At 36.3% G+C, this 17,473-nt stretch overlaps 3 protein-coding genes across 7 annotated transcripts; 1 reads left to right on the forward strand and 2 right to left on the reverse strand.

Annotated features, from left to right (window-relative positions):
• Positions 1 to 677: 677 nt before the first annotated feature.
• On the forward strand, positions 678 to 6,870 carry katnal2 (katanin p60 subunit A-like 2). Of its 5 annotated transcripts, none has more exons than XM_057321914.1 (17): positions 678 to 820; positions 1,046 to 1,162; positions 1,353 to 1,423; positions 1,509 to 1,675; positions 1,792 to 1,828; positions 1,922 to 2,081; positions 2,171 to 2,269; positions 2,357 to 2,452; positions 2,530 to 2,607; positions 3,878 to 3,976; positions 4,932 to 4,995; positions 5,081 to 5,199; positions 5,291 to 5,382; positions 5,807 to 5,917; positions 6,008 to 6,170; positions 6,341 to 6,443; positions 6,551 to 6,870. In XM_057321914.1, exons 1-17 carry the CDS (start codon positions 770 to 772, stop codon positions 6,688 to 6,690), a joined length of 1,767 nt encoding a protein of 588 aa, XP_057177897.1. In that variant the 5' UTR covers positions 678 to 769; the 3' UTR covers positions 6,691 to 6,870. The 5 variants fall into 5 exon arrangements, with proteins under 5 accessions (XP_057177897.1, XP_057177898.1, XP_057177899.1 ...); XM_057321915.1 differs by having other exon boundaries at positions 680 to 820; positions 1,922 to 2,045; XM_057321916.1 differs by lacking the exon at positions 1,046 to 1,162 and having other exon boundaries at positions 680 to 820.
• A 640-nt stretch (positions 6,871 to 7,510) lies between these two features.
• On the reverse strand, positions 7,511 to 13,183 carry hdhd2 (haloacid dehalogenase-like hydrolase domain containing 2). Its single transcript, XM_057321758.1, has 7 exons — positions 13,116 to 13,183; positions 9,589 to 9,702; positions 8,589 to 8,797; positions 8,358 to 8,442; positions 8,025 to 8,241; positions 7,821 to 7,884; positions 7,511 to 7,742 (listed from the first exon to the last, which is right to left on the reverse strand). The coding sequence occupies exons 2-7, from the start codon at positions 9,687 to 9,689 to the stop codon at positions 7,630 to 7,632; spliced, it is 789 nt and encodes a 262-aa protein (XP_057177741.1). The 5' UTR covers positions 9,690 to 9,702; positions 13,116 to 13,183; the 3' UTR covers positions 7,511 to 7,629.
• Positions 13,184 to 14,627: 1,444 nt separating this feature from the next.
• On the reverse strand, positions 14,628 to 17,117 carry ier3ip1 (immediate early response 3 interacting protein 1). Its single transcript, XM_057321759.1, has 3 exons — positions 16,996 to 17,117; positions 15,482 to 15,583; positions 14,628 to 15,286 (listed from the first exon to the last, which is right to left on the reverse strand). Exons 1-3 carry the CDS (start codon positions 17,084 to 17,086, stop codon positions 15,231 to 15,233), a joined length of 249 nt encoding a protein of 82 aa, XP_057177742.1. The 5' UTR covers positions 17,087 to 17,117; the 3' UTR covers positions 14,628 to 15,230.
• Between the last annotated feature and the right edge of the window lie 356 nt (positions 17,118 to 17,473).

The raw sequence follows: 17,473 nt of genomic DNA on the forward strand, positions 1-17,473 counted from the left end.
TTAAGTTTTTTGGTTTTGTCTTTTTTAAAATGTGAACATACCCTTAAAGGTAAGCTACCATAGAAATCACTGTATCTAACCAAATCTGTAATATACTGTAGAAGTGTTCAATGTTTTCTTGTAACTAAAGCTGTTAACAAGTTTTAATTGTAGTGGCAGATTTTTAGCAGAACTGTGGAAAAGTTGCCCTAAAAAATTACTGTTGTTATTATTTAGGGTTTATGGCGATCTTTCAGTAATGTTGACTTGTAGTTTAACCCTTACGAAAATTAACCATGGTTTTTTTGTGGTAGAAGTGTTGTAACCATGTTTTTTGGTGGATTGATTACTTAGGGCAAAAGCATGGTTTTACTACAGTAACCATAGTTTACTATGGTTTTTACAAAAAACATGGTTTTCAAAACCATGGTTATTTTGTGATAACCATTGTTTTACTATAGTAACCATGTTTTTTTTACTGTAGTAAAACCGTGGTTTTTCGATTTTAACTAGTAAAACCATGGTAGATTTTCGTAAGGCAAGGGGTACTATTACAATAAAGTAAAAATTATATAAAAATTTGATAGTTCAAGTTTTACTTATTTACTGCACATAATTGTATGTTATTGCATTAATGCATTTTTCTCGTTAAAAAAGCTTATCGATATTACGAAATGCATATTACAATATACGTATACAATACACTAGGCTACCTTTCCTGCTGGATATCATTGTATCAGGACGCACTCGCGCACAAGGGCTCGGGTCAGATGTGTATGTTCGTCTCACTATGGATTTTTCTTATAAAGCCATAAAGACTGCTAACCAGGCCAGAGAGGCGGTGAGTGCTGCAATGTCTTTAACGTTTAACTGTAACAAGTTAATAGATAAATAATTTTGACTGCTAACGTTAGTATGCTAATATGTATCTATAACGGCGTTTAACTACAGGAGTCTATAAAAACACAATATGGCCGGCGAACAGACATGCCACACACACTGAATGGAACTGATGTTATGAATCGTTTTTTAATTTCCTTAAACGCCACATTTATTTGTTAATTAGCGGAAGGCTAATCGGCTAAATGCGCGAGTCACAGGTTGTCGTAGCAACTTGGCACGTTTTGCGTCGCTGAATGAGTGTGGTGCCATCTATCGAATCAACACGCAACGCACACACACGGTAATAGTCATGTTACAATCAAAATCATTTTAGAAAATACGAGTTTAATTATGTAAGAATAAAGTATTTGTACCCTTTTATACATTAGGACGAAACATCTAGAATAACTATGCACAGTTTCTGAATTGCACAAAAGATGTAGTTTGTTAATTATTTTTAATTTGATCATTTAAATGCAATATTATCTTAGGAAGAACTGAGAACAGAGACAAGGAGGAGAAATTTGCTGGTTTTGATTCATCATCATTTACTGGAAGAGGGGTTAGATTTTTATAAGTGTTATTTATTATTGATATCTTCTTAAAGGTGCATTTGTGTAATTTAATTTCTGTTTTTGTTTGCACAGGTATACAGATGCAGCAAAAGCCTTAGAAAAAGAAAGTAGTGTTAGTTTATGTCGTTTCGAAGTCTGTGATAATGTAGACCTGGACACAGTTCTTATGGAATATGAGAGTTATTATTATATTAAGTTTCAGAAATATCCTAAACTGACAAAGAAGCTGCCAGAACAAGGTATAACATACGGACTGATATAGTTATAAGTATGTTTATACTTCTAGCTAGTTATAATTTGATGAGCATTAATTATAAAATATTGTTTAATAATCAAAGTCTTGTCTTCGAAATAGAAGTGAATCGACTTGTAAAAAGTGGTGGCAAAAGAAGGTACAATACTTTTACTACAAGGGCATTCAAAGACTCCATATTATTGTCCTTTTCTCATTGTGCATCAATGCTGTGTAAATGTGTTTCTAAAAGGACATCTTCATTGAGCAGTCAGACACTCCCAAGAATCAACTCTACCCGACGACCTCCATCCAGAAACACTGGAAAAACTTTGGAATCAAAACTATTAGGGAGAGACCCCAGTAAACACAGCAGTGTAAGACTCCAAACATCCATCACAACCACGAACCATGTAAAGAGCTCAAAAAAAAAAAAAAAAACATTTTTAAGCAAGCAATCCTATCATCTAATAAACGATAAACAATCACTTGATCTTTTCAGGAAATTGAGTACCTGTCCCCAGCTGAGACGTCTGAGTTTGGCCTGAATGTGTCACCTATCCACAGAAATGGAACAGGCGAGGGGACACACATGAGAAAGGTCATTCTTTGTGAGATTCGTTAAAAATGAAAATATATTTTAAAAAATGTAATGGGTTGTAAAATGTATTTATTGTTTTTTTTTCAGGGTCATATCATTGATTACAGAAATCTAATTCAAGATGCTGTGAAAGGGTCTGCAAGTGACTCTATAAACATCTTGCCCTGTGCTTCCGATTTCTCGGTAGGTCCGTTTCAATTATACTACTCACTTTCTACAAACCAGTAAATGTAATGTCTCTTATATTTGACTGTCCACAGGAGCGGCTGCTGAAACCAATAACTGCCTTCTTTGGCATGAATAATGAAATGAGAGAGCTTGCAGCTGTTATTAGTAGAGTAAGTAAATGTTTCTCTCTCTTTTGTAGCAATTTAAAGCTGTATTAGGCAAGATTATTTTATACTGAAATTAAAACTTTGAAAATGTTTCTGTTCATTGTAATCAAATAAAATACTGACCTTAAAGTTATTGGAAAAACGTAACTAAAGGAAAAATGTAAATGTTGTCTTAAAAATAAACGGAAATCAGTTTAAAGCACTAAAATTATAATAATAAACAAAAACTAAAATAAAACAAAAATAAATATTAATTAATCTTATACAGCAACATAAAAAATAAACAAATGAATTATAAAATGACAAAAGCATATACCAATATTACTAAAACTTTAACTAAAATTAACATAAAAATCTAAAAATAAAAGCTAATTAAAAATATTAATGAAATGAACTAAAACTAAAATCAAAACTATAATAACTCTGGTATTTGGGTGACTCTCACAAATACTTATCAAGATCAAGATGTTCTGATCATATTTTTCCCCAAAATGTATATACTCAAAATAACATGGAAAAGGTACTTTCTGACTTGGTCGCATTTGGTGTTGAAAAAACTGGGGAATAAAACGCAACAGTTATTTTTTTCAACACCAAATGCGACCAAGTCAGAAAGTACCTTTTCCATGTTATTTTGAGTTTTTGTTCACACCAGCCACATCAGCAATACACAACAATTCGCAAGGATTCTATCTTTGCATCGGTTGCTTTTTTCTTTGTGTCGCATCTAGTGTAGACACTGTATAATACAGTAATAAAATCATATTGTTTGGAAACTTTTAAAATTACAATTAGAATAAATTAAAGGGAGTGCAACAAATATTTTCATGATGTAAAAATGCATTACATTGCCAAAGAAATGGTATTGCAAAATATTGTGCAGTTATGACAATATGAAAGCCACGGTATATAATTTGTTGCCACTAGAGGTCGCTTAGTCAAAACAATAACAAAGGTGTAGCTTGATTACACTGTGAAGGAGTTTTGAATGAAACTGGGGATAATGCAATAAGGAGAGACATTACACTGAATAAAAGCACTCATTTCTCTGGATTTACATTGTTGTAAACTATTGAAATAGAACAAGTGAACAAAATATATAACACTGTGCAAGTGGTTTTTGGATATTTTAATGCTGAAATCTTGTTCATTTTGTAATAGAATTCTGTGTCACTCAATATCTCAATATTAAAGTACACACACACACACACAAGGTGGAACGTGTATTATTGTAGCACTCCATTTCATCTTTTTCTCCTGTCTCTCCATAAAGGATATCTATTTACACAACCCCAATGTGTGCTGGGACGACATTATAGGCCTGGAGGCTGCCAAGCGATTAGTCAAAGAAGCTGTCGTCTATCCCATTAAGGTGCTTGGCTGCTAAACACTTTGGTATTTCTCAAGCTGCCGCCTGCCTTCGATTCTGAATACATCTCCACTAAAGGCTAGAGGAAAGCAAAGCACTGGGTTATTTCTTAAGATGACATGAAATCTATACCTGAATACCATCCAATCCAAGTGCTAGCGTATCTGGCTCATCTCTGGCTTCTGTGGCGATGACTACAAATCCACAACACGCTCCTGACAAACAGGAAATGTAAACATTATTTGTCTTCCCTAACTCAGTCGTGTGCATGAAGGAGGTCATCGTGTAGAATGATTTTGAATTTCTGCTTGTGTGCTTTTTTAGACTGAAGAGAGGTTTCGTGGTTCTGTTCAGTCAATTCTGGGCAATTTTTACATAAAAAAAGTTAAAAGACAGGTTATTAAGGTGGTGTTCGACAATAAGGGAAAACATTAACTGCTGATATTTACCCCAGCCTGAGGTGAAGAAAACACAATTCTCATCATCTATTTGGGGGTTTGCTATTTTCCTGTCAATATTGTTTATATTTTGGGACAGGGATTTGAACAAACCTCTGTAATAAACTTTGGGACCCCAGCCATATTTATGGATCGGTATATCACAGGGACAGTTAGCAACCACCTAGTAGGCCACCCAGAACACCCAAGAAACAACCTACCATACACCAATTTCCCAGCAGTTATCTGACAACCTCTAGTACACTAGCAACCACACAGATCACCACTGAACCGCCTAGCAACACCTTAGCCAGCAATGCCCTAGAAAACATCCAGAGCGTCATTTCAACTGCCAAGCAACACTCTTCCAGCCACAGAACATGGGCAAGCACCACTCACGTTTTCTTTTTAAATTTACACATCAACTTCATGTTTCACATGGACATTTTCATTATATCACCACAGTGTGCATGTATAATTAATTATGTATAATAATTATAATAATAATCCTTTCTTTTCAGTACCCTCAACTCTTCACAGGAATTCTGTCACCATGGAAAGGGTTGCTCCTATATGGACCACCTGGTGGGTCCTTTTTATTTTCTAACTACGTTCATGTTCTGTATTTCATTTGTTCGATCCTAATGTGAGGCCTGTTCCCCCACAACAGGTACAGGGAAGACCATGCTGGCCAAAGCTGTAGCCACAGAGTGTAACACAACATTTTTCAACATCTCTGCATCCAGCATTGTAAGCAAGTGGAGAGGAGATTCTGAGAAGCTGGTTCGGGTCAGTGAGAAGAATTGTGCCAGTAATCAGCAGGAATAGGTTATTTTCTCAACTTTGCAGCAGTAAGTTTTACCATTACAATTCTCTGCAGGTTTTGTTTGAGCTGGCAAGATTTCATGCCCCGTCCACCATCTTCCTGGATGAGCTGGAGTCTGTGATGAGCCAGCGCGGGGTTGGCCAGGGGTAAGAGAGAGAGACAGTAACTCCATCTGACTTTTTTCTCTGTTTGTATATTTGCACTACTTGTGTGCAGCCCATCTGCAATTGCTTTGGCAATACAATTTAAATAAACTCTTACTGAAATAATATAGTGTAACCCCCTGAGTACTCAAACGGCATATACAGTTTACATAAAGCAATATACATGTAGAGCAATATACCACTTCACGTTACTCACTGTTACCCACACAAAATATCTGTAATGAACGACCTTGAATGTTTTTTTTTTGCTTGTATGAGCAGTAGTAATAGTGATGCTTTTGCCTTAGCAAACACCTCTAATAATTTAGTAGTAGTTATTAAGTATTTATTAACTGTGGTGGTTTTCTGCTTTGCAGCAATAGGATCATTTAAATGAGGCTAATCATTTTATAATCTGGTCTTCAAGGAGTGAACATGAGGGCAGCAGGAGAATGAAGACGGAGTTACTGGTTCAGATGGATGGACTGGCACGATCCAACGATCTCGTCTTTGTGCTGGCTGCCTCCAATTTACCCTGGTGAGGCATGCACGATTATGAGTAAAGTGTATCATTATCTTCTGATAACTTGTGGCTCTGAATCTAATCTTTGTTTTTTCTTCTCTTCAGGGAGTTGGACCACGCCATGCTGAGAAGACTAGAGAAGCGGATCCTGGTGGGTCTCCCGTCCGCACCTGCCAGACAAGCCATGATCAGTCACTGGCTTCCTCCAGTTAGCAACACGTCTGCGGTGGAACTGCGGACAGAGCTGGATTACAACATGCTGGCACAGGTAAAATGGACTGATGGAAGGGTGTGAAAGCTGTGTACTTTGTAAACCTCACTGGGCTGTTGCACAGATCTCAGACCAGATTCGTGGAATCATTCAAATCCACCTGCATGAGCTACTATATGATTAGCCATTGCATTGAGTAAACAGATTTTTATTTCCCAATATTTCAGGAGACTGAAGGCTACTCGGGGTCAGATATCAGGTTAGTTTGTAAGGAGGCCGCAATGAGACCCGTGCGAAAAATCTTTGACGCTCTTGAAAATCATATTGAAGGTAAGAAATGTTTCACGTCCAGCTCGAAACAACATCAAACTGCTCTCATCACAAAATCCTGTTTTGGCCATAATTCACGCTCTCTGTTACGCCATGTATCTTCACAGGTCAGTCCAACATGCCGGTTATTGAACTAGAAACTGTGACCACAGCAGATTTCCAGGATGTTATTGCCCACACAAAACCCTCGGCCAGATGCCTGACAGATAGATATTCAGCCTGGGAGAGAGAGTATGAGTCCGTTTGAGATGCATTCATCCCAACCAGACATAGGCTATTACATCATTTTTTTCTCAGTTTTACTGTAAATCCAATACTTTAGGTGTTTTTGGATTCCTAAGAGATTTTTTATATGTAAAAATGCACTAGAGTCGATTTGGTTATGCTGTATATCAATCTCAATAAAAGGCTATATTAAATATTAAATACACAGCTCAAGGCTCTGGTATTATTATGGCACATTTATGTATAGCTTTGGGATCTAAGTTCATGTCAATCTTTTACTTTTGTATTTGATTTCTAATTTTATGCTTTGTCTTGTTCCCTTTCTAATTATTTTATGTGTGCTGCTGTTTATCCATAAACATGAATGAATTACCAGTTAAAAGAATAACATGTTGATTAGAAAAAGAGTGAAACAAAAAAATAGGGTGATTTTTTTAAATATATAATATAGGTTAATAAATAAGACCCCAAGGCGAGCCAATAATGGAAATGTGATATTTTGACATATGAAAGCTATTACTACTTTTTTAAATTATATATTTAAATTTAAAATTATAGTCCAAGCTGTAGCACAGTGGTCTGTGCACTTGCTCTAGGCACATAAGCGACTAGGGTTGAGGTCCCGATCCTGCACCACTCTCTTTCTTACCACCTAACTCTGGTCTTAATAATAATAAAAGCAAAAAAGCCCCCAAATATTAATTATACTATTGCATCCAATACATTGAGACTAATGGGGACATAGGCCTAAATAATGACCCTCCACTTTTTTCTTATCATGCAGAGACTTAATTCATATCTATAAAGATGAACATGGCAGAATAATAACAGAAGAATAGACTGTAGCAACTTTATTATGTATTTACTTATTTTCAGATGACGATTATCAGCCAACTGTAATGTAGACAACTGACAGTCAAACAATGATTCAACTATACAGCACTTTAATGACATTTTTAGATTATTTTGATTCTACGAGATGCTCCAGTATATGATTGACAGCGTCTGGAAAGGTGTCACAAGTCAGGTGAGGTGGAGGTTTAATTTTATCTTCATCACCATGTCTATATTTACCTGAAAAAAGTGAAGATAATTACTATTATTTATCAAAAGTAAAAACTATATCCAACAAATTTCTATTCTATCGCCTACCAGTTTTCACTAAAATTCCCAGCATCCCTGTGTTCTGTGCCCCACCAACATCATCTCTGGCATCCTGTACAAAAACATTTTATGTGTGTTTTGGCAGGTATCAAAAGAAAAAATCTTGGTCCTTCATTTTCTTTCACATTGAAGAGTGAAACATGACCCGCATTTAATCTTGTTACAGCCATTTTAGGTCGACATCATACTCACGTCTCCTATCATCACAGCCTCATCTGGTGAGCAGTTCAGATCTCGTAAAGCCTCCAGGAAAAAAGCTTTCTTTGGTTTACCCACCACTGTAGCCCTGGTGTCAGTGGCATACTCAAGACCCGTCACAAATGGGCCCGGCCCTAAAGCCAACCCGTCTTTCCTTTTGTAGTACCGTGCTTTATGGATCGCAATGAGAGGAGCACCATCTAAAATTAACCTGATTAAAAAAACATGAACAATCTTTGGACCAGTTTATTAGTGCATTCAACTATTTGAATTTGTAAGTCTATCATTTAAAACAAGGCATGTGGTATGTGGGAGTTTTTGGTTTACTGGAAAGCTTTGTTGAGTGTCTGGTAGTTGAAGTGGTTAGGTGCTAAACCTATCACGACTGCATTAGGATCCGACGTTTCCAAACCTGCAGCATGAAAGCAACATACTAGATGAGATACACATGCCCGTAACATCACTTTGGAAGGAATTTCTTTATAAACTCTACTGATAATATTTGTCAGAGAAACTACAACAAAATAACAGCAGAAAAGTCCTAAGTATTCAGCTCACCTGTGAAATCCTCTAAAGCACTATCTTCCACCAGCAGTAGGGGACGCACTGCTCTCTGCTCCAGCAGATTACGGGCTGCAGTGAGTGATGTAAAAATCTCCTGCTCTTGGAGGTCAAAGTTCAACTGGCGCAGTCGCTCAAAAAGGGTCCTCTTGCATTCCTTTGTGGTGTTGGTTACAAATTTCACAGTGACTGGAGCCTGTCTTAATCTGAATTACAATTTATACAAATTAGACAAATATACAAATTATACAAATACAAATTATTTGTACATGTAAAAATAGGTGCCTCATATAAATGTATATATAGGTGCGGAACACCCACATATAAAATGTCCCAACTACCTGAACTATCTCTGACTGCCTTCTGTAAATGGCAAAAAGATTCAGGGGTCTGACTGCCTCTTTTTCTAAAATAATCAGCAGTCATCTCTGTCTGGTAGTCAATTTGCACATTTTGGCAGTGGTTGAAGGGGTGGGGTGGTCTATTTCAGTGGCTATTATTACCCTGTCCCACACAGCAAACATGACATGGACTTTTCTGATTTCGCAGAAAAAAATTGAATCTAAAACAGTCACAAAATGTAGTGGAATTAAGGAGTAGACTTAATCGATTTTTGTGAATTTAATCTCTATGCAATTAATTTAAAAAAAAATAATGTTGTGGCTAAAGGAATTCACAATAGCATCATTAACAATAACATTATCAATTTAAGTAGCATGATTATTTACATCATGGTCAAAAGTTTAGTGTCACTAACTCATTATTTATTCTTATTATAATTTCACTGCATTTAGAATAATTGTATAGTCATCAAAACTGTGCAACAAAACAAATGTAGTCTATAGCCCAGTCTAGTCGCCCTTTGCCTAGAATTCACAAAAATGTTCTCTTGCCATTTTATCAAAGAGCTTTCAAGTGACCCTAAACTTGTTTTTACTTAATGTGAATGGTGCAAAATAAGGAAATGTTTATGTATGCTGTTAAAAAGTATAGGGACCGGGCTAAAGCCTCCTGCGCCCCGGGAACTGCAGCATCCTCAATGTGCAGAGTACCGCTCAGGTCAATGAGAACTGCCTTTAGTCTGCGGCGAGTCGCCATCACTTCATAAACTCTATGAAAAAAAGAAACAAATTACATGAAACGACTTTAAAACAATGACTTTAAAATTTGCTGTGCCAGACTTTTTTTAGCTAGCATATTATAAGCTATAAATTATACACTAATAAGTAGCGTTGGTTATCGTTTGAATTTTATCGATTCCCGGTTCTGCTTATCAGTTTCGATTCTTATCGATTCCACAGTTGAAATAAAACATTTAGATATCAACCTGTATGATCATTTAGTCTGCTTATTGACTGGTTTGCTAAATATACACTCACCTAAAGGATTATTAGGAACACCATACTAATACGGTGTTTGACCCCCTTTCGCCTTCAGAACTGCCTTAATTCTACGTGGCATTGATTCAACAAGGTGCTGAAAGCATTCTTTAGAAATGTTGGCCCATATTGATAGGATAGCATCTTGCAGTTGATGGAGATTTGTGGGATGCACATCCAGGGCACGAAGCTCCCGTTCCACCACATCCCAAAGATGTTCTATCGGGTTGAGATCTGGTGACTGTGGGGGCCATTCTAGTACAGTGAACTCATTGTCATGTTCAAGAAACCAATTTGAAATGATTCGAGCTTTGTGACATGGTGCATTATCCTGCTGGAAGTAGCCATTAGAGGATGGGTACATGGTGGTCATAAAGGGATGGACATGGTCAGAAACAATGCTCAGGTAGGCCGTGGCATTTAAACGATGCCCAATTGGCACTAAGGGGCCTAAAGTGTGCCAAGAAAACATCCCCCACACCATTACACCACCACCACCAGCCTGCACAGTGGTAACAAGGCATGATGGATCCATGTTCTCATTCTGTTTACGCCAAATTCTGACTCTACCATTTGAATGTCTCAACAGAAATCGAGACTCATCAGACCAGGCAACATTTTTCCAGTCTTCAACTGTCCAATTTTGGTGAGCTCGTGCAAATTGTAGCCTCTTTTTCCTATTTGTAGTGGAGATGAGTGGTACCCGGTGGGGTCTTCTGCTGTTGTAGCCCATCTGCCTCAAGGTTGTGCGTGTTGTGGCTTCACAAATGCTTTGCTGCATACCTCGGTTGTAACGAGTGGTTATTTCAGTCAAAGTTGCTCTTCTATCAGCTTGAATCAGTCGGCCCATTCTCCTCTGACCTCTAGCATCAACAAGGCATTTTCGCCCACAGGACTGCCGCATACTGGATGTTTTTCCCTTTTCACACCATTCTTTGTAAACCCTAGAAATGGTTGTGCGTGAAAATCCCAGTAACTGAGCAGATTGTGAAATACTCAGACCGGCCCGTCTGGCACCAACAACCATGCCACGCTCAAAATTGCTTAAATCACCTTTCTTTCCCATTCTGACATTCAGTTTGGAGTTCAGGAGATTGTCTTGACCAGGACCACACCCCTAAATGCATTGAAGCAACTGCCATGTGATTGGTTGATTAGATAATTGCATTAATGAGAAATTGAACAGGTGTTCCTAATAATCCTTTAGGTGAGTGTATATATATATATTTAATATATATGAGCACCATTTTGGGTATATTCAGTATAGACCTAGCAACCATGTTTTGTCTGATTTATTACAATTTGTATTACCATAGTTTAACTACATCATGGTTAAACTGTAGTTAATATAATGAAACTACGGTAAATTTGTGGTTCCTGTGCTTTATCCCAAGTTAACACAAGCACATTTCTTAAAATATGCACACGGGAATTGATAAGAGGAATTGAAATTTTAATTTCAAGTTAGGGCTGAAACGATTCCTCGAGTAACTCGAGTTATTCGAATACAAAAAATCATCGAGGCAATTTGTGTTGCCTTGAAGCCTCGTTTAATCCATTTAACTACAGTACACACGGAGCGCTGCGGGCTCTCAAGTCTCACGCATTCACCGCGAGACACACGCATTTTAGTCTGTTCACACGCATGTCTCATGCTGATAAATAAGTGATCGCTTATTGAAATGGTGAACTGCTATTTTACTTGGTTTTAGTCTATTTTGCGAGTGAAACTTGTTTTCCGGCTGCATTGAGTCCATACAACTACACGCGGACTTGTGGACGCCGAATCCTGTTATTTACAAATGTCATCTGTCTGTTCTGCGTGTCTGAGTGAATGAACTGCACAGTTTAATGTGCTACACGCGTGATGCTCATGAATTTCTCTGCGTCTGCGCTGAATGAGGACATGAACTTAATCTCCAGAGTTGCTCTCTGAGAGTTCTATTTCAGAACATTTTACTGAGTGAAGCTAACGCCCTAAAAAAATAAGCGTTTTCCGACGACCTGCCAAAATAAAAGTCAGATTAACTCGGTATTTTTATGTGGAAAAATATATTACTATTTAATATTAAAAAAAGAAACTAAAACTAATTTAGATAAACTAAATGCATGATGCATAAACTGAAGTTAGTTGTTTACCTTTGAAATTATTCTTTCTATTTTTATTAATGTTTCATATATATACATTTGTATTAGGCCTATATTGCATTTTGAATGTAATATGGCAATGGAATGTAGTAAATGGGTTTAGTTTTCACAGATATGAATTTATGCAATTTCAGCAATATGTAAATTTTTCTAAAAAGGAAACAAATTAGTTGTGCATTTTAAGAGACCCGTCTTATTTTCTCTTGTATATTTAGTATTGCTCTTTAATAAAGAAAACGTACTTATTATCCGAATACCCGATTAATCGATAGAAAATCAGTAGAATACTCGATACTAAAATAATCGATAGCTGCAGCCCTATTTCAAGTATCCGATTCCTATTCCGATCCGATTCCTAACCTTCCGATTCCGAACTGGAATTGATTTTCAATTCCCAAACCTACTAAGTTAATCAATGAAGCGGTGAGAAATGGAGTTGTAATGTTTGTCAGACAGAACAATACTTGATCTACAGATCTGAAGCTGAAAATGAAGGCAACGAGGCAAAGGGAAAACGCTATAGTTATGTGCAATTAATGCTCTTTTTTTACCGTTAAATCCGGATTAAACACAATGACTGGCTTCCAAAAAAAAAACACTTTATCTCATCATCTGTATGTGACACAATTTTAAGGATTTGAAAACACCACATTTATTTAAACAAGCTGCCAAAGAAAAAGGTCTTCGGATAACATAAATCAATTCGACTAAAATCACCCCATAATACAATGATCAGCTGTTTAAAAAACATCATATAAATGGAAAGGGATTTTAGAAAATGATCACCGTACACGGATATCAGGGTTTAGGCTTTATCTGAATTGTGCTGTTCTGTCAAAACTACAAGCATATAAAGCATGACTTTGTTTTTCGTTTCAAACGATTAATACATTTGCATATTAAATACACGTGTGCATTATAAATTTGACTGAACGAGAAATATTGAAACATAAAACTAATTTATCCACAGTCTAAAAAAAGCTCCAGCTACACTTACTTCCTGCTGGGGTCTTTCGGTGGATCTGTCTTGCATTTTGATGTCCCAACAATGCCTGTCGAAAATGCATTTTCTTGGGACGTTAAAATAAGAGTCTATACATTATTCTTTTAACCTTAAGCATTTTATATTCCATTTGAGGCAAGATTATTTTTGAGGCAAGATTATTAAAGATGACAAGTGCTTTTGCTCACTCTAAAAGTTTATAATCATTTAAGAGGTTTGTCTATGACACAGATTATTCACTAGGCGAAAAAAAACATGCCATAATGTTAATAGCAGATTAAATTACATTTACAGCATTATCTCACAGTTCTACCAAAGTCAGAGATCTGGCTAGAAATGAGCTCACTGATATTATTTCTTCAATCACTTCATATAATACAATCACTAAATATTGGGTTATGACGAATGTAATATTTGAGTAATAAGAATGTAAAAATTTGAAAAATGGCAACAACTCAAGTCATGATTCTTCTCTGCCATGGGATAATCATGAGATTATATAGCCTAAAATATAAAGACACACCAGCTACTGTAATAACCATTAAGCGTAGATTATAAAAGGGTTAGTTCGTAATCTCGATACTAAACATATGGTTGTAATTCCGCGTATTATCTGTGGTCTGTGGTCTACTGTTAATAAAAAGGTCTAACCCCAATGCATTAATCTATTGTTAATGGACTCCATATGGTTGTGATCACTGAACCAAATACATCATGTCAAGTTTCAAATGATCTCTACAAAACATGTTGAATGTTTTGCTTGCTTTAACTTAGAGGGGCCCCAAACCCGGTCCTGGAGGCCCCTGTCCTTCAGAGTTTAGCTCCAACCTGCCTCTACACACATGCCTGCAAGTTTCTACTATGCCTAGGATCTTCATTACCTGCATTAGCTAAACTCTGCAAGACAGCAGCCCTCCAGCACTGAGTTTGGGGACCCCTGCTATAAAGGTGCTATGTGTAGTATCTAGGAGTATCTTTTGAGAAAAATGGACATAACTGTCTTTAAATTTGTATAAAGACCTTACATAATCAAGCGTTATATTTTTTTTTACCAAAGAATGAAGTATGTAGATAGATTTCTATCTACATGAAGAGTTTGGTTCCAAAATGAGATAACTCTGTTTTAAAAAATGTCTTTAAAGTTTTTTTTATTGTGCATTCCAATTAATATCAATCAAACTGCAGTTGGTTTGTTTTGATTTGAGCTATGATAACTAAAAAAATACAGCTAACACACTAAATCACAATAAAAACATGAGAACATAATAAAAACATGATTAAAAATGGAGTTATCTCATTTTGGAACCAAACTCTTCATATGTTATTTCCTTCGGCAAAGAAGCCAAAACGTAATGACTCGTTTGTTCTGTGTCAGCTGCTGTAGTGCTTCGAAAGTAGGGGGTGGAGTGGGCCGTTGGTTGCAATTTTTAGATGTCGCTAAAATCTCCACATTGCTCCTTTAACTGTTGACCAACTACACAGGGCAAAATATAGTATTAAAAACACAAGAAAAGTTGAAGACATTATTGGAAAAACACATTGACTTTATTAAAATCAGAAAAAAAATTAATGTTAAATGTGTTGACTGGCTCACAAGGTTTTGCTGCTTTGGTCAAACATACGTAAACGTTTTTTAGACACAATTTAAGATCTTTTTTGTCTATGCTAAAAGAGCAGTGTTGGTCAAGTTGATCTAGTTTACTTCTAGTTATATTTGAGCTTGTTATACTTTAACTTGAACTTTGACGTTTTAAGATGTTTTTCACACAGAATGTTGGAAAATCTTTACATTTTTAAATGCCAAAACCAGATCAGAACAGATGTAATTTGACTGATATGAATGTTGCTTAGTACATGAAATACATGAATGCTAGACAAAATTACCGCATTCTGAAAAACACAGGTGCTTTTATGACATCGTTTATAACAGCAATTCATGTTACGACATGCAAATAAGAGGTACTTTTAATTTTTTTTAAAAAATCCAGGGACCTTACAGAAATTGAGAGCATCAAACATAACCAGTTAACAAAAAACAGTCCAGTTTTCTATTGACCATGTGCATAGCATTCCACGTTAGATCTTGTTCCATTGCAGTTCAATCCATCTTCATCCAAACAACAATAGTAAGACCATACACACTGAATTTACTGCAATCAAAGGCACTGTGGAAGGAAACCAGAAAACATGTTACTGCTCAGAATACTTGTGTTAACAAGCAAAACAAATTGCACCAAGAAACTGCATAAAGAGTAATGCAGGGCAAAAAATGAAGGACAGAACATTATTATTCATTAGCCATGACCTAGAAATGGGAAATCAATCATAGAGCCTTGGTGACAGGACCATTGTGAACATACCTCTCATGACAGTCCTAACAGAACGGATAAGGTTAAGAAGTTGTGCTTTAATCCCAGGTTCATCTCCAAACCCTCCAATACCTTGCTCTGCTCCCCAACCAACTGGAAAATTGTGTATGCGTTAGTTAAAGAGCCCTCTGAGATAATGACTCATGCAACAATTGCTACAGTCTTACTGATAAAAGTCTTTCTTTGTCAGGCTGTATTATTCTATAAAGAACATCCACATTACCATCCAAAGAAATTTTCTGTTACACATAAGGGTCTTTGTAGTGGACAAGGGTTCTACACACAGACTATAGAAAGGTAAGAAAGAAAAAGTTTTTTGGGGAGCCAAAAAGGACTGTGCTTTTTACTACCCTATTTCAAGAGTGTATATGCCACTAGAATGTTTCTGGACTAGGCATTGGCTGAATACTGGTTCCATGGTATACCGTGGTTTGAGAAAGTTGCTGTTTAAAAACCACTAAAAGTTTCTGTTATACCGTTTCAAAGGTATGAGCCGTTTTGTGCAGGAATCCATCAGGTTCTGTGCTATATTTTGTTTATGCTTAGTTAGTTGTTTGCTCATCTGCATTTAATTAATTTATGTATATGTATATATGCATGGATGAATGCATGTTAAGTTTAATTACTGGAAATGCATTTAAAAGAAGACTAGAAAGGGGTGCCATGCTTTCAAAATGTTGGGGAAGCAATGATTTAACCTGACATACTGTTCATGTTTACTACTGTTCCAAATATTTTGTGTTGCTTAAAAATCAAATCTATTGTGTTCAATGTTTTTTACTCAAGACATTTAAAATAACACATTTTAAAGCTGCAACCACAATACCGTGAGACCGTGATAGATTTGCTTACCGTTACCATACCGTCAAATCTCATACCGGCCCATGCCTAATCTGGTCTGTTTTTGTATTACTAATAAATGAATTATTTACCAGCGAAAAGTTAAAACACCTACTGATTGTTTTTTTTGTACGATTACACATTGCAAACATTCAAAACTATGAAATGGAAGTAAGGGATTATGTGGATACTAAAATAATAATAATAACATTACCATAAACATTACATAACATTACAACACATACTTTAGCTTCAAATTGGCTAACGTTAGCCTTTTCCCAGACTGTCAACTGTTGACTTGGACTCCTCCACTGTCCAACTCCAATTTACAAAGATATTTTCAACTAACGTTACAAGAGAGTATGCTTTTAAAGAACACATTTATTAATGTGTCTATAAAACACATTAAGAACCTTTCGAATATATTTCAATTCTTTTTTTTTAAACCAATGACAAACAACCAGCTCATTTTACTAACATCAGACTTGCGTGTTTTGCTGGTAATAACCTATATAATAATTAACAAAATAACTACAGTTAAGTATCATTTATTTCCACAGTTTTATGCACAGCTAACGTTAGAGGTAAACACTGCCATTGGTGCGCGCGCGATAGAGCTGCCTCTGTCTTCAAAATCGAAGTAAAATTAACTGATACGAACTTACTTTTACTAAGAAACCTCTCTTCGTGGAGAACAGCGATGGCATTGGTGAATAATATCACTGTTTGTATCAGTGCGTACAGTGTGAACGCCATGTTGGCACTACTGCGGTGACGTACTAGTGGAGTCTGGGTCACGTGGTAGGGACGTCACAGGCGCGCCGCCTAGAGGTTTGATTGACGTTTTTGATGGGGAGTTTGGACATTTGTGACCCTGGACAACAAAACCAGTCTTATGGGTCAGTTTTTGAAATTGAGATTTTTACATAATCTGAAAGCTGAATAAATAATAACTTTCTATAGATATATGAGTTGTTAGAATAGGACAATATCTGGCTGAGATACAACCGTTTAAAACTCTGGAATCTGAGAGCGCAAAAAATCAAAATATTGAGAAAATTGCCTTTGAAGTTGTTAATAAGGGGCACTGTGGCAGACCATCCACTCACAAAAATAAAGTTTTTATATATTTAAGGTAGGAAA

Source organism: Triplophysa rosa, linkage group LG22, assembly GCF_024868665.1.
Source record: "Triplophysa rosa linkage group LG22, Trosa_1v2, whole genome shotgun sequence".
In the NCBI taxonomy this organism is placed as follows: domain Eukaryota; kingdom Metazoa; phylum Chordata; class Actinopteri; order Cypriniformes; family Nemacheilidae; genus Triplophysa; species Triplophysa rosa.